This window comes from Sus scrofa, chromosome 7 (genome assembly GCF_054392235.1).
Source record: "Sus scrofa isolate SSC_HxYL_T2T_F1_AM1 chromosome 7, Sscrofa_HxYL_maternal_Yorkshire_Landrace_v2.0, whole genome shotgun sequence".
Classification (NCBI taxonomy): domain Eukaryota; kingdom Metazoa; phylum Chordata; class Mammalia; order Artiodactyla; family Suidae; genus Sus; species Sus scrofa.
In genome coordinates this window covers 101,405,914-101,430,984 of record NC_139389.1, presented here as the reverse complement: position 1 = coordinate 101,430,984, position 25,071 = coordinate 101,405,914, and the positions used below count along the sequence as shown (strand labels likewise).

Sequence of the window (25,071 nt, the reverse complement as noted above, 5' to 3'; positions counted from 1 at the left end):
ACTCTTATACTGAGATAAGTCAGAAAGAGAAAGACAAATACCATATGGTTATCACTTATATCTGGAACCTAATACATGGCACAAATAAACCTTTCCACAGAAAAGAAACTCATGGACTTGGAGAACAGAATTGTGGTTGCCAAGGGGGAGGGAGTGGGATGGACTGGGAATCTGAAGTTAATAGATGCAAACTATTGCCTTTGGAATGGATAAGCAGTGAGATTCTGCTGTATAGTACTGGGAACTATATCTAGTCACTTGATGGAGGATAACGTGAGAAAAAGCATGTATATAGGTATGTATGACTGGGTCACTTTGCTGTACAGTAGAAAATTGACAGAACACTGCAAATAAACTATAATGGAAAAAATAAAAATCATTTTAAAAAGATAATATTTTTTAAAAATTATGTCTATACGGTTTATATAACACATGTCAAAGTAAAATACGTGGAAAAAACAGCACAAAGGGCAGAAGGGAGTAAATGAAGTTAAACTGTCTTAGGATTTCCAGTGTTTGGGAAGTGATAAAAGCATTAATTTAAGCTACACTGATAAATCAAAGATGTTTATTAACATCTCTAGGATGACTAAAATATTTATAATTATAGGAGTTCCCACTGTGGTGAAGTGGGTTAAGGATCCAGCATTGTCTCTGCAGTGGCTTGGGTCACCAGTGAGGTGCGGATTCAATCCCTAGCCCAGTGCAGTGGGTTAAGGATCCAACACTGCTGCAGCTGTGGCATAGGTCACAGCTGCAGCTCAGATTTGATCCCTGGCCCAGGAACTTCCATATGCTATGGGTGCAGCCCAGATTACACATATATATAATTTATATATATATATATATCAAAATATATAACATGTAATTATATATATAAAAGAATGCATAAGTGAAAAGTTAATTAGTAAAAATGACATTTATAAAAGTTGAAAAATCAAAAAATGCAGGAAGGAAGGAATTTAAAAAAGAAACACACACAAAGAACACATGGGATAGACAGAAATGTCAGATTTCTACCCAAATATATTAGAAATTACATTAAATGTAAAGAGTGAACATTCCAATTAAAACACAAAGATTATCAAACTGGATCAAATAAACATGATCCAATAATATGGATAACTTCCAAAAGGTATCTTAAACATAAGATTACAGACAGGTTAAAAATAAAAAGGAGAATATAAACCAGAAAATACTGATGAAAAGAAAGAGTAATTATATTAATAGAAATTCTAAAGTAGACTTCAAGGCAAGAAATACTACTTAAGACTGGAAGGACATTTTATAATGACATAATTATTCAACTATAAATTATAACAATCCTAAATTTTTATATTCTAACAAAAGTTCTTGAATACATAAAGGAAAAGTTGAAAGAGCAAAAAGGAAAAATGTATGGTCATGATTGGTAAATTTAAGATTCTTCTGTCATAACTGATAAAAATAGGAAAAAAAATTAAAAGTCATTAAAAGAGTTTAACAACATGATTAACAAATCTGATCTTTCTGACACCTAGCATTAATGTCAACAAACTGCAGAATGAACATTCTTTTCTAGTATACATGAATTGTACCAATCTAACACAAATCCTTTCAGAGAATAAAAAAGGGAGACAGAAACTTCCCAATAATTTTTACGATGCCAGCAAACCTTGATATTAGAACCTGACAAAAATTTTTACAAGAAAGGAAAATTATAGGCTATCATCTTTTGTGAATAGACATAAAAATCTTAAACAAAACATTCATAAATTGAATACACTGATACAATATATCGTGACCAAATGGGATTTATCCTAAGAATTAAACACTGAAATCAGTGTAATTCAAGCTATTACAGAATTAAGGTCACAAACCATATGATTTAAGCAGAAACACCATTTCATAAAACCTAACCAAAGGAGTTCCCATTGTGGCACAGCAGAAATGAATCCGACTAGTATGCATGAGGATGCAGGTTTGATCCCTGGCCTCGCTCAGTGGGTTAAGGATCCAGTGTTGCCATGAGCTATGTTGTAGGCTGGCAGCTGTAGATCTGATCTGACCCCTAGCCTGGGAATTTCCATATGTCATGGGTGCGGCCCAGAAAAGCAGGACGAAAAAAAAAAAAACTTAACCATTAATAATTAATTTGTATTTAAAAATATTAATATATTTAAGTAAAATTTAACCACTAATAATTTAGAAAACTCAGGACAGAAAACTTCCATAATCTGATAAAAGAGTACCTACAAAAACCTATAGCCAACATAATAATTAATGATGAAATAATGATCATTTTCACCCATAAGTTCAGGAATAAAACCATCACTTTTCAATTAAACAGTTTTCAGAGTTCCCTTCGTGGCTCAGCAGAAATGAATCTGACTAGGATCCATGAGGATGTGGGTTTGATCCCTGGCCTTGCTCAGTGGGTTAAGGATCCTGCATTGCTGTGAACTGTGGTGTAGGTTGCAGACACGGCTTGGATCTGATGTGGCTGTGGCATAGGCCAGCAGCTGTAGCTCCGATTTGACTGTTGGCCTGAGAAACTCCATATGTCACAAGTGCAATCCTGAAAAGCAAAATAAAAAACAAAACAAAACAAAAAAAACGAAAAACAAAAACACATTGTTCTCAAAGTTTTGATCATTGCAATAAGAAAAAAGTATATAAGACTAGAAAAACAGAAGAATCTACAAACTACTAAATATTAAAGATAAGCTAATTTGACATTTGCAACAAGTGCATGGACTTGGAGGGCATTATGTTAAGTGAAGTAAGTCAGAGAAAGACAAATACTGTATGATATCACTTGTATAATAAGGAAGAACAAATCTAACTCTATACTGGATCTATTTCTCGTTCTTTAACCTCTGTATTCTACTGTTTTTGCTGTAAGTTAATAACCAAAAGAATGTTGCCTACAGCCTAAAATATACTGGATAGCCCATTCTCAAGGCTATGACCTTTAAAGACCTTTTCCATTCATATAGAGATAAAAAGTTGCAGAATAGAGAATAACATTTGTCTTGCTGGAGGTTTATAGGACCACGGCGACCAGACCTATGTGGACAGCTGCAAGAACAAAGATTTTCAGCACTAAGAAGTTTGCAACAACCAACCACACTCCTCTTCTAGTATAAGAGAAGCCTGAATTCTAACTTAGGAAAGATGGTTCTTTGGGACATTAGTCCACCATCTTCTAGGTCTGCCAGTTTCTTAAATAAAGTCTCCATTCCTTGCTCCAATAACTCACCTTTCAATTTACTGGCCTGTCATGTGAGAAACAGTACAAGCTTGGACTCAGTAACACATATATATAATCTAAAAAACACAACAAACAAGTGAATAAAACAAAAATGAAGCAAACTCACAGATACAGAGAACAAACTAGTGATTATCAGAGGGAAGGGAAGGAGGAGGGGCAACTCGGGGGGAGGAAGGGAAAAAGGGTTGTTATAGGATTATATGAAATCATGCATGTGAAACTTCTGAAAACTGTAAAGCACTGCAGAATTTAAAGATTCATTCAGGAGTTCCCGTCATGGTGCAGTGGTTAACAAATCCAACTAGGAACTATGAGGTTTCGGGTTCGATCCCTGCCCTTGCTCAGTGGGTTAACGATCCGGCGTTGCCTTGAGCTGTGGTGTAGGTTGCAGACTTGGCTCGGATCCCTTGTTGCTGTGGCTCTGGCATAGGCTGGCAGCTACAGCTCCGATTAGACCCCTAGCCTGAAAACCTCCATATGCCGCGGGAGCGGCCCAAGAAATGGCAAAAAGACAAAAAAAAAAAAAAAAAAAAAAGAAAAAAAATTAAAGGTTCATTCAATTAAAAAATTAAAATTTAAAATTTTTTAAAAATAAACTAGAAAGCAATAAAAAAGCTAATTTAGTAATGTCGCTGTTCATAAGACAAACAACAAAAATTAAGGGTATTTCTATGAATTAATATGAAACAACTGGAAAATGAAATTTAAAGAAACAATATCATTTACAATGCATTTTCAATCATTTTAATGCCTAGCCATAAACCTAACAAAAGATGTACAAGACATCTAGATTAAATACTATAAAATACTACTGAGAGAATTTAAAGACTCAAGTAAGTGGATAGATAATCCATATTCATAAAATGGAAAACTATACTGTTATATGACAATTCTCTCCAAATTGATACAGCTTTAATGCAATCCCAGTCATAATACAACAGATTTTTAAGTTGTAATCTGATTCTAATGCATATGAGAATATAAATGATGGCATATAACTTCTTCCCCCCCCAAAAAAAAAGTTGAAAAAATTTGGAGAACTTACACTATCATATATGAAAACTTAGTATAAAGCTATAGTAGATGGGTTATATTGGTACAAAGATAGACAAAAAGACAAATGCAACAGAAACACTCTAGAAACAAGCTCATCTGATTTATATCAAAGGTATCCTATTAAGCCAGTAGGAAACATCCTTGGGGAAAGAATGTTTTTGTTTTTGTTTTTTTCCTCAAAAAAATGGTGCTGGATCAACCGGATATCCATAAGTTTAAAAAAATTTTTTGATCCCTACCTCATGTCACTCATACAAACTAATCTGAAACATACAGAACTTTAAATAAAAGTGAAAGCAAAAAAAGCTTCAAGAAAGTTTTGGAGAATATTTTAATAGTCCTATAGTGTGCAAAGATTTAAACAAGACCAAAAACCCCATTAAACATAAAAAGAAAATTTAATTTAATTTAAAATTTAAAAGACACTATTCAGAGTGAAAAGACTAGTCATAGAGAAGATATTTGCCATACATATACCCAGAGTTACCATATTCAGACTTAAAATAAAGAATCCCCACAAAACCATAAGACAAAGATAGTCCTATTAAAAATATATTTTAAATTAATATATTAAAAGGTACTCAATATCATTACTTACCTAAGAAATATAAATTAGAAGCCACTACACACTAACCAGAATGGTCGAAACTAAAAACACTCACAATAGCAAATTTTGACAAAAATATAGAGCAACTAAAAACTCTCCTCCATTGCTGGTGGGGATGGGAAATAGTAAAACCTTTTGGGAAAACAATAACAGCTTTATTAATAGCTGTCAAAACAAAAACTAGAAACAATTCAAATGTCCATCAACAGAAAAATAATAATCCAAGTTGTTCAGTGTAATATCGCATATTAATAAAAAGAATAACTGATACACAAAACATGAAAAATATAGAAATGATGAGTGACAAAAGTCATTACATTTACATAAACTTCAAGAAGAGGCAAAATAATCCTTGATAAAAATCAGGATAGTGACTATTTCGCAGTGGCAGGGGAACTGGATATTAACTAATAAAAGGCGAGGAGGAAATTCTGGAGTGCTGAATATGTTCTACATCTGGGTGGTACTTAACAAGGATCACAATGAAAAATTCATAATGCTGTATAATTAAAATTTGTATTTCAGCATACGTGTTATATCTCAAATTTTAAAACTGCTAATAGTAGGTAATTCAAATGGAACATTTGGGACAAATTCTTACTATAAAGGATATACCATATAACTTTTTTTAATACCCAAGATTAGGAGTAGGGCAGCCTGGATTTTAGCTCCAATTCTATCAGTTAAGTGTGTAACCTTAAATAAGTCTTTTAATTGGGTCTTAGTTTCTTTGTGTACTAGAGTTGGTTAGTACAGACAATACTTAAAGTTCTTTCTATATCCAAAAATCTGAGTCTTTGAGATAAATTTTTTATTTTTATTTATTTATTTATTTATTTATTTATTTATTTTTTTTTTTTTGTCTTTTTGCTATTTCTTTGGGCCGCTCCCGCGGCATATGGAGGTTCCCAGGCTAGGGGTCTAATCGGAGCTGTAGCCACTGGCCTACGCCAGAGCCACAGCAACGCAGTATCCGAGCCGCGTCTGCAACCTACACCACAGCTCACGGCAACGCCGGATCGTTAACCCACTGAGCAAGGGCAGGGACCGAACCCGCAACCTCATGGTTCCTAGTCGGATTCGTTAACCACTGCGCCACGACGGGAACTCCTGAGATAAATTTTTTAATTAGAAAAATCAAATTCTCAATTTTCAAGCTACCGTGTACCTACCATCCACCAAAGGCCTGGATGTAGCAAAACCAAATTACCTTTTACACATCTAACCAACAAAGATTTAAAGTAAGTATATGCTGCTGGGGTTTTTGTTTGCTTCTTTGTCTTTTTAGGGCTGCACCTGTGGCATATGCAAGTTCCCAGGCTAGGTGTTGAATCAGAGCTGCAGCTGCCAGCCTACACCACAGCCATAGCAACACCAGACCTGAGTCGCGTCTACAACCTACACTACAGCTCACGGCAATGCCAGATCCTTAACCCACTGAGCAAGGCCAGGGATCAAACCCACATCCTCATGAACACTACTCAGGTTCATTACCGCTGAGCCACGATGGGAACTCCCTACATGATGCTGTTTATCCTCAATTTCTCTATACTACACTTAAGCTCATCTACTTTAGCCAAAACATTCTGGTGCCACCCCTTCAACAGCCAAGAAACCTGAGAGCCAGATTATCTTTCCCTGTTGTGGTGGTGTTGTTTTTAAGCATGGTTTATTCGTCCAGGCCCTGCTCAAATACTATTTCTTTTAACATATCATCTTTCCTATAGCCACTCTGTCAAAATTAATTGTTTCTTACTCTGTGTACCCACAGTATGTTGCCTGTACTTCTATTATACTCTTATTTCAATCTGTATTATGTTACTTATATTCATGTATGCAAGTGGACCCTTCCCAGAGGAAAGACAAACTCACTCAGCCAGATCACGCAAATCAACTTTGGAAATCAATGAATAACAACACAGTAAGATCACATTCATATCTGATTCTGTTAATGGTGCCAAAGCGAAATAACAGATATTAAATGCTGCTGTCCCCTACCCAAAGCAAAAAAAGATTACAATGAATATTTAAATACCAAACTATGGAGTTCTCGGCATGGCACAGTGGGTTAAGAACCCGACTGCAGCAGTTCGGGTCAGTTCAATCAGCCTCACGCAGCGAATTAAAGGATTTAATGTTGCTGCAGCTGTGGCGTAGGTTGCACCTGTGGTTCACATTCAATCCCTGGCCTGGGAATGTCCACATGCAGCAGGTGCAGCCATAAACTTTTTTTTTTTTTAATTTAAATAAATAAATGCTGAACCAATTCCAGTTCTTACTTTACACAACTCTCCAGCAGAACTATGAAAGAGCAAAAGGCAGATAGGTGTGAAAAAAAGTAAAATTAGACCTGTAATGGAGAAACAAATTATTTATGTATTTATTTGTCTTTTGTCTTTTTAGGGCCACACCCGAGGCATATGGAGGTTCCCAGGCTAAGGGTCTAATCAGAGCTATTGCTGCTGGCCTATGCCAGAGCCACAGCAACACCAGTTTGAGCTGTCTGCGACCTACACCACAGCTGAAGGCAACGCCGGATCGTTAACCCACTGAGCAAGGCCAGGGATCGAACCCGCAACCTCATGGTTCCCAGTTGGATTAGTTTCCGCTGCTCCACGACAGGAACTCCAGAGAAACAAATTATTAACAAATTGACAAATTGTTAATAACAAATTGTTAGTTATTAACAATTAACAAATTGTTTTATGTCAGTAAATAGATGATTAGGGAAGGAACAAGTGAACTAATAAGGATTATGTATTCAGCATTCCTTTTCTGCTAACTGACCCTCCTCCTGTCCACATGGTTGGTACAACACAACCTCTGTCCCCGATCACAAATGATTGATCCAGGACAAAGTTCCTCCTCAAATATTTGAGAAAATACAACTGTGAAAATAAAGTCAGTACTACTCTGAATGGCTGAAATGGGAAGATCTAAATAACATAAAGTAGACAATGGTACTACTGCTTTTTCCATTGTGAAAAAAGCAGATCTGTGGTAAGAGAAAATGGAGCTTACTTTACAAAGTGAAGCAAATACAAGAAACAGTCCTGAGGACCTTCAAATACTGGGTCCAATATTCCTAGGGCCTCATCTTGTATTTAGGTTTTGTAGTATAGACACCCATTAGTCTTATATAATAAAATACTTATAAATTTTCCTTTTACTAAAGCTAGCCCAATTTGAATTGTCACTTGCAACCAAAACAATCCTGTGATGACTGTTACTTTGATGATTCCCAATTAATCATGCTTCCTAGTATTCCTAGTCTTTTTCCATAATGACTCTGGGTTGGGCCTTTAAGTATTGTGACCAGTAGAATAATATCAGAAGTGTGGCTGTGCCAGTTTCAGACCTAGCCCTTAATTGTCCTGGCAGCTCTGTTTCCTCCCTCTCACAATGCTTGCTCTTGGACTACCTATCGGAAACCAGCTGTCACACCATGAGGCTAATGAAACCCACATGCAGGAGAACCGAGGCCCTGGACAACAGTCCCAATCAGGCCCCCAGATAACTGATTTATAACAGTTATACCTCAACCAATGCCACATAAAGCAGAACTACTAAGTTAATTTGTAGAAATGTGAGAAACATTATAGTCTTAAGCCACTAAATTTTATGTGGTTTATAACACAGATTTTAATATAAAAGATTAATTCTCATGCAAGCAATTCAGAATTATACTTTCCTAACACAGACTAAGCCTTTGAGCACAGACTGGGAAGCTATGGCCCCTGGGTCAACTCTAACCAACCCTCTGTTTTTGTAAATAAAGTTTTATTGTAACCCAGTCATGCTCATTTATTTACATATTGTCTACAGCTGCTCTATGCTAGAAGGGCAGAGCTGAGTAGTTGGGACAGAAATCATATAGTCCATAAAGCCTAAAATATTTACTATCTGATTCTTAGAGAAAAAGTTTGATAAACCCCATCATGTGGTACTGACAAGTGTTTTAACATGTAAATGACTAAAACTGTAAACCTACTTTACAACTAACTCCTCAGACTTGAAGGATGACACTAGAAACATTCAGTAGTTTTAGCCTAACACAACACAAAGCAGATCACACATCACATACTTGCCAAAGGCTGAATATTTTGTGACTCACCTCCCAAATTCATATGCTAAAACCTATCCTCCCCACTCTTACAAAAGAAATCCAAAGAGTTCCCCTCCCATTTCTGCCATATGAGGAGACAGAAAGAGGATCGCTGTCTACAAACAAGGAAGTAGGCCCTCACTGGACACTGAATCTGCTGGTACCTTGATCTTGGGCTTCCCTGACACCATGACTGTAAGAAGTAAATGTCCATTGTTTATAAGCCTATGTTTATATGTTCCATTGTTTGTAAATCTATGATACTTTGTTATAGCAACCCAAGTAGACTAAGACAGCACTGAATTGGACTGTATTATGTTAATGAGTCGTGCTATGGTAAGACTAAGAGATCAATGGGAAATAAAAGGCTAAGAAAAGAAGAGTAATAAAATCAGACACATAACTACTTAGCTATTTAAAATTTTATTATGGGGTGGCAGAAGTCTCTATTTCAAGTTTATCATGTATTAGATATGACCCACTTCTGAATTCATTAAGAATCATAAAGGAACATTTCATTATGATGCATAACTGTCAATTTTTTTCACTTAAAAATGCTTCACAGACCCATATGCAGAAGAAACCAGAAAATCCAAGTTCAATATTGACCTAAATCAATGATTCTCAAACATTCCTACCCAAAATAATCTTTGGAAATGCTTTAAATCCTATAGATTTTCTTTTGGCATCTGAAATTTCATAAAACATCTCTCTCCTTTTATATATAATATTCATTTGTCTTATTCCCCCAGTCCTTGTTTCTTTAACCCAAACACAGCAAGATCTATGCCTTAGCTCATCATCCCTGGGCTTTACTATTTTCCTCATCTATCAATTAAAAGTCTATCTTCCACAAATCAACAATTATCTATGCAAACTTTCATTCTGCTAATGCTCTACCACCCTGTATTAGAACACTACTTATATAACATTTAAAACTTTTCCACTTTCTTAACTATAATATAGTACTCCATAACAATAATACCTACATATGTTTGTGTAGAGGCAGTTTTCTCTAAGTTTACATATCTTAAGCCTGAGTATTATCAGAAAGTTTCCCATAAATATGATACATTAAATCTATATCTCAAAAATCTCAAATTTTTGTCCTTAGTTACTATCCTATATATAGCATCTTCTGATTCTAACACCAAAATTATGCTACAAAATAAGAATTTAGATTAAGTGGAACCCCATATAGTACTGATCTTTAATTATGTTCCTAAAATAAAATAAAATAGTAGAGAAACAGCATGGAGATAAACCATGACTGGGTCAGATATCTAAAAGTTGTAGTGGTTGTTCTCTGTTAACATGTTTATAAAGGTAATGAGATTCAAATTTATAATACTTAATGAGGAGTTCCTGTCGTGGCTCAGTGGAAATGGCTCAGTGGAAACGAATCCGACTAGGAACCATGAGGTTTCGAGTTCTATCCCTGGCCTTGCTCAGTGGGTTAAGGATCTGGCATTGCCATGAGCTGTAGTGTAGGTCGCAGACGCGGCTCAGGCGTAGGCTGGCAGCTACAGCTCTGATTAGCCTGGGAACCTCCATGTACCTCAGGTGTGGCCCTAAAACGACAAAAAAGACAAAAAGAACACTTAATGAGTATGTATTATGTGGGCACACTCACTCAATGTTTACATTTATCATATCACTTATCACAACCCTGTAAGGCAGGCAACTGATTATCCCTCATTTTACAGATGAGAAAACTAAAGCTTAGAGAAATTAAGTAACTCTAAAAACTTCACTTAAGTATAAACTCAGGTGATCTAATCCAGAGCCCACCTACTATTCTGAATATGTATGAACCTAAAACATAAAATTGTTCAAGGACAGTGTCTTATTTTTAAAACAGCTTCATTTTTAATATTTTGTAACAAAATAATCATAACATTTGGGAGGAATGCTAGTTTTTGCTTCCCAGCTCCCTGGCATACCATTACAATTTAAATTTAAAAAGAAAAAGGTAATACCTCAATACCTCTAAATCACTATTATTCTAAGCTTGATTGTGTGAATCAGTTATTAAACTTGTGTAGTAATTTTTATTTTAAATCTTAAGCATTTTACAATTTGAACTCTCTACAGCATGTGGTAATGAAATAAAACTGCACATATTTTACAGCGGAAGTAGCAGACTTTTATTGTTTCCATTTACACTTGGTATGAATGTCAGTGTCTTTTTCTAGCAGTTTTTCCTGTTTGAAGGAAGGCATTTCAAATCAATAATTCTGTTGTCAGTAACAGATTGCAGATAACGTGAGAGAATGAGAGGATGGTAAACATGAAGTATGTTCCTGAGATTGGGATTATTAAGATTTTAAAGTTGAAAGAGATTTTAGAAAGCATCTATTAATCTTTACATTTTACAGATGATGCCAAACACCCACTGGAAAAATCCAAAATAGAACTTGATCTAATGTTCTCTCCACATATAGCAGTAACAGAATCAAAACTGATCGTTGCTATTATAGATTTTCTGAATAAGATAATATACTCAGCCGATCTTCTAATGTGAAAAAAGGAAAACTCAGAGATAATAAATAACTGGGAAATATATATATACTTTAAAGGCTAATTCGGAAAAAAAAAAAAGATTCATTTTCACAGAAGAGATTACTGTAGGAAAACACTGTTACTACAGGAACAAGCTAAAAGAATATAAAGGTCTTAGTCTTCCAAAAGATCATCTCTAAGGGAAAGACCAGTATTTATTTACCAAAGAAATGATGTACAGAATTCTGGTGTATTTTGAAAAACTGTTCCATTCTCAAAAAGTTTTGGAAACACTAGACTAAATAAAGTTCAACAGGCTCCAAAATTATAATATTACTCACATCTTTAATATGTGAATATGCTTTAGCATTCTGTGAATCTCCAAAAGGAGGGATATATTATATAGCACTTTCCAAATTTATATGACTATGTAAAAACCTCTTAATACCATACCTATTATAACATCTCCCAGAGAAGTGCTACTAGAACAAAATTTGCAAAACACTGGGAGGGATCATTTGAAGGAAAAGAAAAATGAGACTAGACTCATAGCTGATCATAAATTTCAAACAGAGCAACATAAAAGAGCTGCATAAAAACTAGTCAAATCTCACTCTCATTACATGCATACTACTGTTCTAAAATACCCTTAGATAACCATCCTTATGCAGTATATGAAAAAGTAGAAATCAGTCATTGTGAATGCTCCTGATAAATTAACTATTATTGATATTAGGGGGCACTGAGTTTAACCCACTAGTTCTCACACATTAACTTGTTCCAGCTCAAATTAGAAAGTAAATGAGGCAGATAAACTATATTCTTGGGGGGCGGGGGGAGAAGCGAAAAAGGCATTGAGACTTGATGAAACATCTAGCAAGAGCTGACTGCCCAGCTTTTCCCCTTCTAGTGGCAAAAAATCTTCTTTTGCAGGCTTCCCTACCCCCTCTGCTTGTGATTCTGGTGAGGCTGCCTATTAAGTGTCCCAGTCCCGAAAGAGACATGTGATACATGGTCACAGTCCTCATTTTCCTAGTCACAGTGATTGGCTAAACAATGGACGTGTGAGCCAAGCAAGGTGAAGAAGCGTCCTATAATTTTATATATGCAACACGCTCAAAAAAAAAAAAAAAAAAACAAAACAAAACAAAACCCTAAATACAGAAACGGAGAATAAATGTCCATGATTACATTAGTTCCCTGGTCACATTGCTTGAGTCCCTGAAGTCAGTTCCTCCTCTATACTGTGTCTATGTAAATTAATAAAATCTCTTTTTCACTCAAGCTAATTTTGAGCTGAGTATCTATCGTTTGCAATAAAAAAAGGTCCTGGTCCATGTATATAACTCAAGAAAGATATGTACTGCAAAAGAACTTGTAAAGATAAAAATACCTAATGAACCTGAGATTAGCTATAATTAGTACAAATTTATCTTCCAAAAGAGTGTCATTTCTATCAGAATTTTTGAGTCAATAGTATCTGCGTTTAAAAATTTTATTCATAGTAATAAATCTTACATTTTAAAAAGTTCACAAACATGCAATAATAAATATAGAATGTTATCATCTACAACACTTATCAGTGAAAAATTACAAACCTCTATTTTCATCAACTAAGGATTAAATATAGCATAACATATGATGCAATATAACAGAGCCATTAAAGAGAAAGAAAGAGGAGTTCCTAGAGGCCCAGCAGTTAAGGATCCAGCATTGTCACTACTGTGGCTCAGGTTCCACCCCAGCCCAAAAACTTCCGCATGCTGCAAGCGCAGCAAAAAAAAAAAAAAAGGGAAGAAAAGAAAAATAAAGAAAAATGTTATCTACATGAATTAATTATTAAATGCCAAGGAGTATACTGAAGTGGTTAAGAGCTTACACTCTGGGAGTTCCCGTCATGGCACAGCAGAAACAAATCCGACTAGAAACCATGAGGTGGTGGGTCTGATCCCTGGCCTTGCTCAGTGGGTAAAGGATCCGGCATTGCCGTGAGCTGTGGTGTAGGTCTCAGACTTGGATCGGATCCTGTGTTGCTGTGGCCCTGGCGTAGGCCGGCAGCTACAGCTCTGATTAGACCCCTAGCTTGGGAACCTCCACATGCCACAGGTGCAGCCTTGAAAAGAAGAAAAAAAAAAAAAAAAGCCAAGAGTTTACACTCTGGGAACAGATTACATAAGTTCAAATCACAGTTTGGCCTTTTATCAGCACAGCCTCTTACTGTAGTAATTTCAGCAAATTACTTGATCATTCTCTGCTAGTTTCTTCAAATGTAAAATGATAATCTTATTACGATGATTAAATGAATTAATAGGCTCTACGGCAGGCTCTAGAAAAGTATTTCACACTTGGTAAACTCTCAATAAATTATATATTATTTTCACAAATATAAAAAGTTGTCCAAAATAAGCTGGAAAGAGAAGAAGGTAGAGAATATGTATGAGCAAAGATCACAAAGTCAAAACCTACCAGGTGTGGCAGATAACAAAGTGAGGAGTTCCCGACGTGGCTCAGTGGTTAAAGAAGCCAACTAGCATCCATGAGGACGTGGATTGGATCCCTAGCCTCGCTCGGTGGGTTAAGGATTTGGCATTGCTGTGGCTGTGGTGTAGGCCGGCGGCTCTAGCTCTGATTAAACCCCTAGCCTGGGAACCTCCATATGCCTCGAGTGTGGCCTTAAAAAGCAAAAAAAAAAAAAAAAAAAAAAAAAAAAAAAGGCATTTTTCACATATATTATCTAAATTCTTAACAACTCTGTGAAATGAATATTGCCATCCTCAAATTGGAGAAGGAAAATTCAGAGAGGTTAAATAACTTCCGAAAATAAAAGGGCCAAGCAAGACCTGAAATCCAAGTCAGTTTGACTACAAAGTTCTTTTTTCTTCTATTAAACTATATCTTTCAGCCTTCCATATGTACATGATTAAAGGGTACAGTAACATGTATCAACGCTGCAGGAAAACAAAGACATCATTGTAGAGAATAACTCCTAGGAAAGATTTTGTTGAGGAAGTGAGGTATGAGCCGAGTCTGAAATTACATGTAAAATAAAACTACTATTGACAGATTAATACCACAAAAATATCTAAAATAAATCTAAATATTTTTCCTTTAGTTTATATTGATTGGACTTAACTGATGAAATTTTCTTCCATTGTTTTATTCTCTTGCATTTTTAATGTATACTATTCCTACCCCATAATGATTCCCATTATAAAGACAAAAACAAAAAATAAAAAAAACAAAAAAGCCTAAGCCTGCTATTCTATATTTCTCTTTCCAGCTGCTCAAGATGCTAAAGGACACAACATATATTGCCATGAGAGCCTCCTTCATCTCAGTGGTGAGAAAAGCTGAGAGAGAGTTAACACTGCTCAAACTAGCCAGACTAGCATTAGATAATGGGTCTTCTAGTGTTCTTTCTATGACCTAGTGCTCCTTAATTTTTTCTTGCCCAAGTACCAATAACAGAGAAGAATGATGGGCTCTGGAGTTATATAATGAGTTCACCTGAAATTTCTTTGTAGTTTGATATCTCAAAAGCTCATTCAAAATTCTACATTTGCGCCTAATTTACTCATGCTTATTATATCATTAATGTGGTTTAAATTATATACTCAAGTAAAATTGAGGCTTCAAGAATTATTATGTTTGTTCCCATAGCTTAGATTCTAAGGCTTAGAAACCTTAGCGTATCCCTTGAAAACTATGTTATCAAGAAGCAGGGCACAAACTGTAATGCTCAATTTATCACATTTCCTTGCTCCTCTATATTTCAAATCAGGGCATATTTTAAAAGCATAGTAAATTTAATTTCATTCTTTCCAAATACATACTTACTGACAAAACTACTGTAAAAGTTGTTGGAGTTTCTATTTTAATGACAACATTTATAAGAATTCCACTCAGTTTAAATCAATTAAATATAAATTCACTTATGAACTGATTAAACAACCTAAATAGAATTTCTACACGACAGTACTTTATTAGGCATTTGCTTTTGGGGGAGGTCGCTCAAAAATTAAGATTGATGCTATTCATATTAACAATGGATCCAATTACTTTTAAACAGGTTAAATCTTTTCTTCTTCCTTAGTATTTATCTTCTCTGCCCAGATATGAAGGAAGAAACCCCTTGTGCTGTCATTACCTTCTTTTTCTAGGATTTCTTTTTTTAACATCTCAAATTCCAAATACACTTAGTTCTCAATCCTATTTACAGGTGCACAGTATAGATTTTATCTATTTTATTGTTTCAAAAAAGCAACGTTTCACCCTAACCAGGACTCTATCACCAGTAAAAGCAAAAACAGACTCTTCCATCATTTCCAAACATACTGCTGATTCTCCACCATATACCTCAATTAAAGTCAGAGAGCCATATGTGTCCTTAACATAGTTAAAACTCTTAACATGTAACAGTATATGTACTACTAATTTATAGTCTTTGGCCAGTGGTGACAGTATTAAATATATTCATTATAAGTTAATGCAACGATTTTCTACTTTAATATCCAATACATTGCTTCCAACCAAAAATTCATGGAAGAACAACCTAGTTTGAGAAATAGGTTTTTTTTTTTAGCAGCAGTCACATAAGATCAGTATTGCTATGTTTGCCAGTACACTCAATTCCATTTTGTAGGATAAAGTTTTTGCTTGCAATAGTGATCTGCCTACTTAATGACAACATCCATTCTCAAAACAAAGATATTTTTATATCTTTATCAATAAATGGGCTTTTCAGAAAATAATATTGACATTCGTAACATATAAGCTTGAGGAATGAACTAAAATAAAGGAACGAATGATTCCAGAGTTATACAATCATCATCTCCTTGGCTTTAAACGTGTGTTTTTGTAATACCTTTTTTTTCTTTTTTTTTTTTTTTTTTTTTTTTTGTCTTTTTGCTATTTCTTGGGCCTCTCCTGCGGCATATGGAGGTTGCCAGGCTAGGCGTCCAATCGCAGCCGTAGCCACCGGCCTATGCCAGAGCCACAGCAACGCGGGATCCGAGCCGCGTCTGCAACCTACGCCAGCCACAGCTCACGGCAACAACAACGGATCGTTAACCCACTGAGCAAGGGCAGGGACCGAACCCGAAACCTCATGGTTCCTAGCCGGATTCGTTAACCACTGCGGCACGATGGGAACTCCTGTTTTTGTAATATCTTGAATGACTTTATGAATGACAGAAATACACCCTACATGTAATATTTTTGGTTTCTATCTTACAATTAGTCTTTTATTTAATCTCTATTATGTAGTTTTATATATGTCTAATATTTCTCACCGATTACGAATCTACAACCCAAGAGCAATAAAATGTATATTACTAGAGCAAAAACATGATTTTAAAATAAACATCCTTTCCTAAAAATTTGCATCTTTTTCTCATCCATGCCACTCAACTGCTAGTGAAAATTTAGGTGGGATTATCACCTTTAGCTAAGTGCTTTGGTATACCAAACATTAGCTAGCTAATATGATACTAAATAGACAATGAAACATGACCTGATTCTACATTACAAACATATATGTATCCATTATTTTTCTTATGTTTCCATGGAGCTTTTACAGTGGTAAAAAAGTGTGTTCCCTTGATAAGCAGCTTCTTCAGATATAGAAAAAAATAGGTGAAAAGTACCACATTTGATACAGTGATAGAGTGAGCCTGCTATGTAATTGTCAAGAGTGACTGTAAGTATAATTACTACTGAAGTTGTAAAAAAAAAAAAAAAACAAAAAAAACAAAAAAACCCTACATCTTTCCGTTTTTTTAAATTTCAGAGCAAAAGATACTTATTTCTCTCATGTTATTCATCATCACTTTGTCTTCAGTCTTTTATAAACAGAACATCAGAAACAGATATATTGAAAAATAGATTTAAGATCACCAAAGACCATAACTTTCATTTCTAACAGATCAACATAAATAGTTACTAATAAAGTTTTTAGAGACAGATGATAATCTTCAACATAAAATCTTCCATGATAACCTATGTAAATGTTCCCACTTTCCTGACGAAAAAAAGTAATATAACTAAAATATCCATGCCACATTACCTATCATACTGATTTCCAAGTTCCAAATGATTCAAGATAGTCATACAAAAACGAAATGCCTTTACTGAATATTTTCCTACCATTATTCTTTCAAAATTGTAACAGTTAATTCATTTGATGAGAAGTTAAAATAGACTGCCTACCACATTTGCCAAATTCATGGCTGAGATAAAGATTACAAAAACACCTAGAAGATGAAAGGTTTCAAAGTAGTATAACTATTATCTTTCAATAGATTATCAAAGATGTCACCAGAAAGTCAAAGACTTTACAAACAACATATTTACCAAAATACTAACATATTATAAAAGGTGTGCGTGGGTAGATAATATTTTCCTCTAACCTCTGTAAAACAGATTTAGATTAAATACTGAAAACCACTATTATGAAGCATGGAGAGGAAACAAGCCCTCTAACTTTAAGAAAACCACAAATTATAACTCACAAAACCAATTTTAAGTGTGGCCTCAATTCAATTTTCTTAACTACTTAAGAATAATTTTACGTATAGCAAAGCTTCAATACTTGGAAGTTCTACAAGACAAAACTATGCAACACAGTTTCATTTTTCTAGGTCTGTGTGTGTGCACACACGTGAGCACACACACACACAAATCACCTGCAATGTTAAGACCACAAATATTAAGTTGTTTGTAATAAAATCACAAACTGAAGTCCCCTTTCTCTGATTCTTCTCCATGTTTGCAGGCTCAAACATAGTAGCCAATACTTACACCAATAACTTTTCAAGTAAAAGCCTCAGTTATTTGACTTCAAATATTCATTTATCACCAAATCCTACTGTCCTCTGCTACCACTTCTCCCAAATCTGCAACTCCCTTTCCATTCCGTCATCTACATCTTTATTCCTGACCCTAGAGTTTCCCCCCTAAACTACAGTACCTCATTCTTACGAGATAGTTTCCCTAGACTGTCCTTCATTCTACTACCAAAATGACCTACTCTCCCTGACATTCTGCTCATACCACCTACCTACCCCTACCTGGGCATTCCAGGGCTTTTGCATTACATTTTTATTCTCTCAAGAATCTTAACCTCACCAACATACTCACTTATAAGGTTGCCACTGATTTTTAATTCCCCTTGAAAATGTCAGTTTCTTCTTACCTCCTATAAAGGTACCAAATTCTCCCTTCAGGTAACCACATTTGCTCCTATTCCAACTGAGTGTGGAATACTTTTTATATTTAGCTCTCAATTGCACAAGTAATTTATTTAGAAAATTTTAGCACAGTGATTGCATACACTGTTTCCTTAAGCTATTTGCATACCAATGTTATCCCTAGTGAGCTGCAGAGATACAGAGGTACATCTGCATCTTTCAAAATATTCTGTACAACAACTATCTACAATGTCACTTGACCCAGGTAAGATGATTCCCTAAATAAAACTATTACAGAAAGCTTAAGTAAACAAACAATTTTAAATCTCTATGGTTTAACTTTAAAACACTATGACCTTTCATTTCCATGGGTAGCTGACATACTTGGTTCTATTAAGCTTCACTCTCACTACTCTACTAATTTTCAAAGCATAGCCAAAGTTTAAAGTGCAAGTTGAGGGTTGATATAGGATATAAACTTTTACATCCTGCTATGAGATTCTCTGAAAATCATCCATGTCAACTCCAAGACTCCTGAGATATAACTGAATCTTTGCACAAGACAACCGCTTCAGCAACAAAAGAAGAGAACAGCGCATCTTCTGATGGGGGGGGGGGGGTCCCATTCCCTTCAATTAGGTTGACCAGTTTCTCTATTGCAGGGCCTTTCGATTAGGGAAATTCAATAACATTAACCATTAACAATTGGAAAGAACATCATTTACTTAAAGGACAGAAAGGGGTACCTCGGAAATCTTTTTCATAAAACTCAGCAGTCAAATTAAACTCTGCATTCTCTATCTTACCAGCTATGTTTTCTACCTAATAATAAAAGCAAGTCTCATTCAATTTAGTCCCTTCTCGAGCACCGTTTCAACCTGTCAGAATCTGACAAGGGGAAAAAAATTTTTTAAGTGTGTGTGTGTGTGTGTGTGTGTGTGTGTGCGCGCGCGCGCGCGCGCGCGCCCGCGTGGCTGGGCAAGGGGGAAGAATACTAGGATTCCCGTCTACACGGTTTCTTTTTCCGAAATCACATCAGTTAAGTCTTGGATTTCCTTCACTCCGAACTAAGCCCTCAGGTTCCAAATATAGTTATTTAACCCCCACCTCGCCACTCAATTACATATAAACCTTGCCAAGAGAACCACAGCAGAAACCCCTACAAATCGGCTTGCTATTCATCTCGGGAGTCATGCCCTGCAGCAACTGCCTGTCGCCGTACTGAGGGATATTACCCAAACACAACGCAACAGAATCAGACATGCAGAGCACACACGGCTTCCGTGAGGGAGGGAAACGCGACCGGGGAAAAGTGCGCTTCTTCACAAGCCTCTGGACCATCCGGAGGGGGGCGGGGGGGGTGGTTCCCAGAAGGAGGGGAACAGAGGAGCCAGAGTCGGGGACTCCTTCCCTCTCAAGTAAAAGGGCTGATTCCCGGCCGCAGGCTACAACGGGTCCCTCCAAAGAAACGAAGAAGCGGGCAGAGGGCCCTTTGCTCAGGAAGGCGGAATGCAGACACTTTCCAAGGTCCGGGTGCTAGCGGATCCCTACCTCCCAGGGGAGACGAGGGGTGTCCCATGGGTGGCTGAGGGGATGTCCGGCTCGCGAGGGGCAGTCTGAGGCGAAGCTGAGTTTCGTCTAGTGAACACCCATGTCGTGTCCGGTCGGTGCCCGGCCAAAGCACGGCTAGAGCGGCGCCGGGCCGCCTAGGTGGGGGGAAGGGAGAGGAGGGAGGGGGTGGAAATGGGATTCCCCCCTCTCTGCGACCAGCTTTAGCGAAGAAAGCGCGCGAGCCAGCGAGAGCGGCGTGCTTCAGACTGCGGAGCCGGGATCCGGCCGCCTGCACCGGCAGCACGGAGCCCCGCAGCGCCCGCCGCACCGGCCCTTCTGTCCCCAGGGGCCGGGGACTTCGGCTGAGAAGGCACTGGGGCCTGACACCCCACGGGGTTGGCCGCAGCTCCCGGGGGGCCCCGCGGGAACACCCCAACCTCAAGCAATTCTCAACGGTTGTAAAACGCGCCCCCCCACGACCCCCTCCTCACCCTTCCCTCCTCCCGAGGCCTTAGAGAAGGGTCATCACAGGCGAGAAGCCTTAGGTAAGCCGGAGACAGTGACCGCGGCGGTCCTGGACGCCCTCCCCTGGTTACCTGTGAGGACTCCGACCCGGATTTGATGGTCGTGGTTAGTGAGGATCATTCCCTCGGTCGCCATGTTTCCCAGCGCAGTCACCGCACTGACAGGAGCCGGGAGAAGCCGGAGCCCGGAGCGCGCGGGCCGGGAGCGCGCTCGCCTCGGAGAGCGCGAGAGTGTGAGCGCCCGTGGAGCGCGAGGAGAGCAAAGAAGGAGGGGGAGGCGGCCAGGCACTCAGCGGCCAAGCGCGAAAGGCCCAGAGTGCGCGAGTTGGCGGAGGGGGCGGAGTCGGGGCGCGCGACCCCGAGTCCGGGTCGGAGGTGGCGAGCTGCGGGTGGGGGACGCGGTGGCTGCTCGGAGAGAACGCGCGGAGGCGTCCGAGTTAGGCAGGAGAGACCTGGGCCGCACCGCGGAGCGCCAGACCCTGGGCGGCTAGATAGCAGGAGATTCAGAGGAAAGGAGAGCACATGCTCCTAAGGTTGCGGGGGCGGAACCGGGGACAGGGGCGGAGCTACACCAAGAATCGTGGAACTCGTGAAGAGTGAGGGGAGGGGAAGAGCTCGGGAGAGGAGTACTGGGAGCTCGAAGGACCCGGCCCGGCAGAGCTGGAATGGGGAACGCCGCTGAGCGCGCGAGTAGCGGCCGATTGGCTGGGAGTACGCGGAGCGGGTGCGCGCGAGACACGAACGCGGCCTCAGCCTAGCCCCAGACAGAAGCAATCCCCTGCCGAGCCCGGCGCCTGGTCTTGCTCCGCTCTGGCAAACTCTTGGGGCGGGCGAGCGGCTCTCCTGAGGAACGAGGAAAGGCGCTGGGGAACCTGGAGATGCCTTAGCAAGATGCGTGGGTGGCAGAACCGCAGCTACCCGTGACAACCTGCGGTGAGCGAAAGCGGAGGTATCCAGTCCTGCCTCATCCTCCCTCTTGCTTTAAAGCGGGCTCGCCTGCCAGCAGATTTCCCAACGCCAAGTTCCCTCCTGCGGTGGATCTTCACTAGCCTGGAAGCCTGGGGTAGAGCATTTTGAGAAGCGGCTTCTCTTCCGCTGTCCCGTGGTTTTCTGGCCACAGGCTTCGTCGCTAAAAGGTGTGCTTTTAGGTGAAAAGCACCAGTCTTAGAGAATGAGAAAAACGTGTTCATCTCACCCTACCCACAATCACAAAACTGAAAACAGAACCTCGGTGGTGGCAATTTTCACTTCGGTATTAGTGGGATATGAGATTACCGTGAAAATAGTTTGTTGCCACTTATTTTCATCTGTCTTTCATATAATGTGTTATTAATCACCTGTGGCTAGTTAACATCAGTTTCTTAGTTTCCTTCTTTCTAGATTTTTCAACTTCTGAAATAAATCATATACACATGTATGTAAACATTTTTTTCTTCTCAGCTATGGTAAAACTGGGAAGCATAAAAATGAAAAAGTGTCAAAAATGTATTACTGGCAACATTTTATGCAATAAAAATCTCAACTGGATGGTTATTAGTTTCATTGTTCCAACTAGAATGTGGATTTATCCTCTAATTCACATTCTGTATTTCATGTTAAATAATGGGAATACAAAGGGTATGATGGAAGGCATTTAGGCGAGATAAATTTAATTAGTAAAATCTCTTGAGTAAGTGTATTGCTAGTTTTCTTTTTTAATTGAAGTATAGTTGATTTACAATGCTGTATTAATTTCAGGTGTACAGCACAATGATTCAGTCATATGCGTGTGTGTTTTCAGATTCTTTGTCCTTATAGGTTATTACAAAATATTTAGTATAATTCCCTGTGCTATATACACTAGATCCTTGTTGGTTATCTACTTTATATATATAGATAGTGTGTGTATGTTAGCCCCAACCTCCTAATTTATCCCTCCCTCCCTCCCTTTCCCTTTTCCTAACCCTAAGTGGTTTTTTTTGTCTTTTTTTTTTTTTTTTTTTTTTTTTTTTGCTATTTCTTTGGGCCGCTCCCGCGGCACATGGAGATTCCCAGGCTAGGGGTCGAATCGGAGCTGTAGCTGCCAGCCTATGCCAGAGCCACAGCAACGCAGGATCCGAGCCGCCTCTGCAACCTACACCACAGCTCAGGGCAACGCCGGATCCTTAACCCACTGAGCAAGGGCAGGGACCGAACCCGCAACCTCATGGTTCCTAGTCGGATTCGTTAACCACTGCACCACGACGGGAACTCCCCTAACCCTAAGTTTTGTTTTCTATGTCTGTGAGTCTGTTTCTGCTTTGTAAATAAGTTCATTTGGGTTTTTTCATTTGTTTCCGCATAGAAACAATATCGTATAATATTGTCTTTCTCTGACTTATTTTACTTAGTATGATAATCTCTAGGTCCACCCATGTTGCTTCAAATGGCATTATTTCATTCATTCACTTTTTATGACTGAATAATATTTCATTGTATATATTTATTTATACATATACCACATCTTCTTTACGCATTCCTCTGCTGATGGACATTTGCTCCCATGTCTCAGCTATTGTAAATAGTGCTGCCTGTATCTTTTTGAACTGTACTTTTCTCCAGACATATGCCCAGGAGTGGGATTGCAAGATCATATAGTAACTTGATTTTTAGTTTTTTAAGGAACATCCATAACTGCTCTCCATAGTGGCTGTACCAGTTTACATTCCCATCAACAGAGTAGAAGAGTTCCTTTATTATTTGTAGACGTTTTGATGATGGTCATTCTAACAAGAGTGAGATGATACCTCTGTAGTTTTGTTGTGCATTTCTCTAATAGTTAGCAGTGTTGAGCATCTTCTCATGTGCCTGTTGACCATCTGTGTGTCTTCCTTGGAGAAATGTCTATTTACATCTTCTACCCATTGTTTGACTGGGTTGTTAGGTTTTTTTTCATATTGAGCTATATAAACTATTTGTATATTTTGGAGATTAATCTCTTGTCAGTCTCATTGTCTGCAAATATTTTCTCCTGTTCTGTGGGTTGTCTTTTTCTTTTGCTTATGGTTTCCTGTGGTGTCCAAAAGTTTTTAAGTTTAATCAGGTCCTTGTTTATTTTTGTTTTTATTTCCATTACTCTAGGAGATGATACAAAAAGATATTGCTGTGATTTATGTCAAAGAGGGTCTGCCCATGTTTTCTTCTAGGAGTTTTATAGTACCTAGTCTTATTTTAGGTCTTTAAACCTTTTTTTGGTTATTTTTTTGTATATGGTGTTAGAGAATGTTCTAATTTCATTCTTTAAATACAGCTGTCCCATTTTCCCAGCACTACTTATTGAAGAGACTGTCTTTTCCCCATTGTATATTCTGTCTTTGTTGTAGATTGATATAAGTGGTTAATTGATATAAGAAATACAGGTTTATTTCTAGGCCTTCTATCCTGTACCATTGATCTTTGTGTTTGTTTTTGTGCCAGTACCACACTGTTTGATTACTATAGCTTTGCAGTATAGTCTGAAGTCAGGGAGCCTGATCCCTCCATCTCCATTTATTTCTCTCAAGATTGCTTTGGCTATTTTGGGTCTTTTGTGTTTCCATACAGATTAAAAAATTTTTTGTTCTAGTTCTGTGAAAAAAAATGCCATTGGTAATTTGATAAGGAGTTCCCTGGTGGCTCAGCAGGTTAAGGATCTGGCATTGTCACTTCTGTGACTCTGGCTACTGCTGTGTTGCAGGTTTGATCCCTGGCCCAGGAGCTTCCACATGCTGCAGGCAAGGCCAAAAATAAAAAATTAAAATTAAGGGTTGCATTGAATCAGTAGATTGCCTTGGGTAATATAGTCATTTTGACAATATTGATTCTTCTAAACCAAGAACACAATATATCTTTGCATCTGTGTTGTCTCCAGTTTTTTTCATCAGCATCTTAGAGTTTTTGGGCTACAGGTCTTTTGCCTCTTTAAGTAGATTTATTCATAGATATTTTATTCTCTTTGATGAGATGGTAAATGGGATTGTTTCCTTGATTTCTTTCTGAACTTTCATTCTTAGTGTATAGAAATGCAACAGATTTCTGTGTATTAATTTTGTATCCTGCAACTTTACGAAATTCATTGACGAGGTCTAGTAGTTTTATGGTAGCATTTTTAGGATTTTTCTATGTCATCTCCAAACAGTGACAGTTTTACTGCTTTTTTTTCCAATTTAGATTCCTTTTATTTTTCTTCTGGGATTGTTGTGGCTAGGACTTCCAAAACTATGGTTAATAAAAGTGGTGAGAATGGGCATCCTTATCTCTTCCCTGTCTTAGAGGAAATGATTTTATTT

At 37.9% G+C, this 25,071-nt stretch overlaps 2 protein-coding genes across 48 annotated transcripts in view; one reads left to right on the top strand and one right to left on the bottom strand.

Annotated features, from left to right (window-relative positions):
• Positions 1-20,945, bottom strand: part of GPHN (gephyrin) — a 567,426-nt gene extending 546,481 nt beyond the window's left edge. For 37 of the 44 annotated variants that reach the window (XM_084966172.1, XM_021098004.2, XM_084966137.1 and 34 more), the window contains exon 1: positions 20,858-20,933. In XM_084966172.1, the coding sequence (XP_084822298.1) occupies positions 20,858-20,921 (64 nt within the window). In that variant the 5' untranslated portion in view covers positions 20,922-20,933. 44 annotated transcript variants of the gene reach the window in all.
• The window catches only part of LOC102162169 (uncharacterized), a 58,981-nt gene continuing 54,792 nt past the window's right edge, over positions 20,883-25,071 (top strand). For 2 of the 4 annotated variants that reach the window (XM_084969526.1, XM_084969525.1), the window contains exon 1: positions 20,883-21,921. In XM_084969526.1, coding sequence (XP_084825652.1) covers positions 20,883-21,317 — 435 coding nt within the window. In that variant the 3' untranslated portion in view covers positions 21,318-21,921. The remainder of the gene's footprint in view (positions 21,922-25,071) is intronic. The other 2 variants (XM_084969528.1, XM_084969527.1) reach the window with 1 other exon arrangement.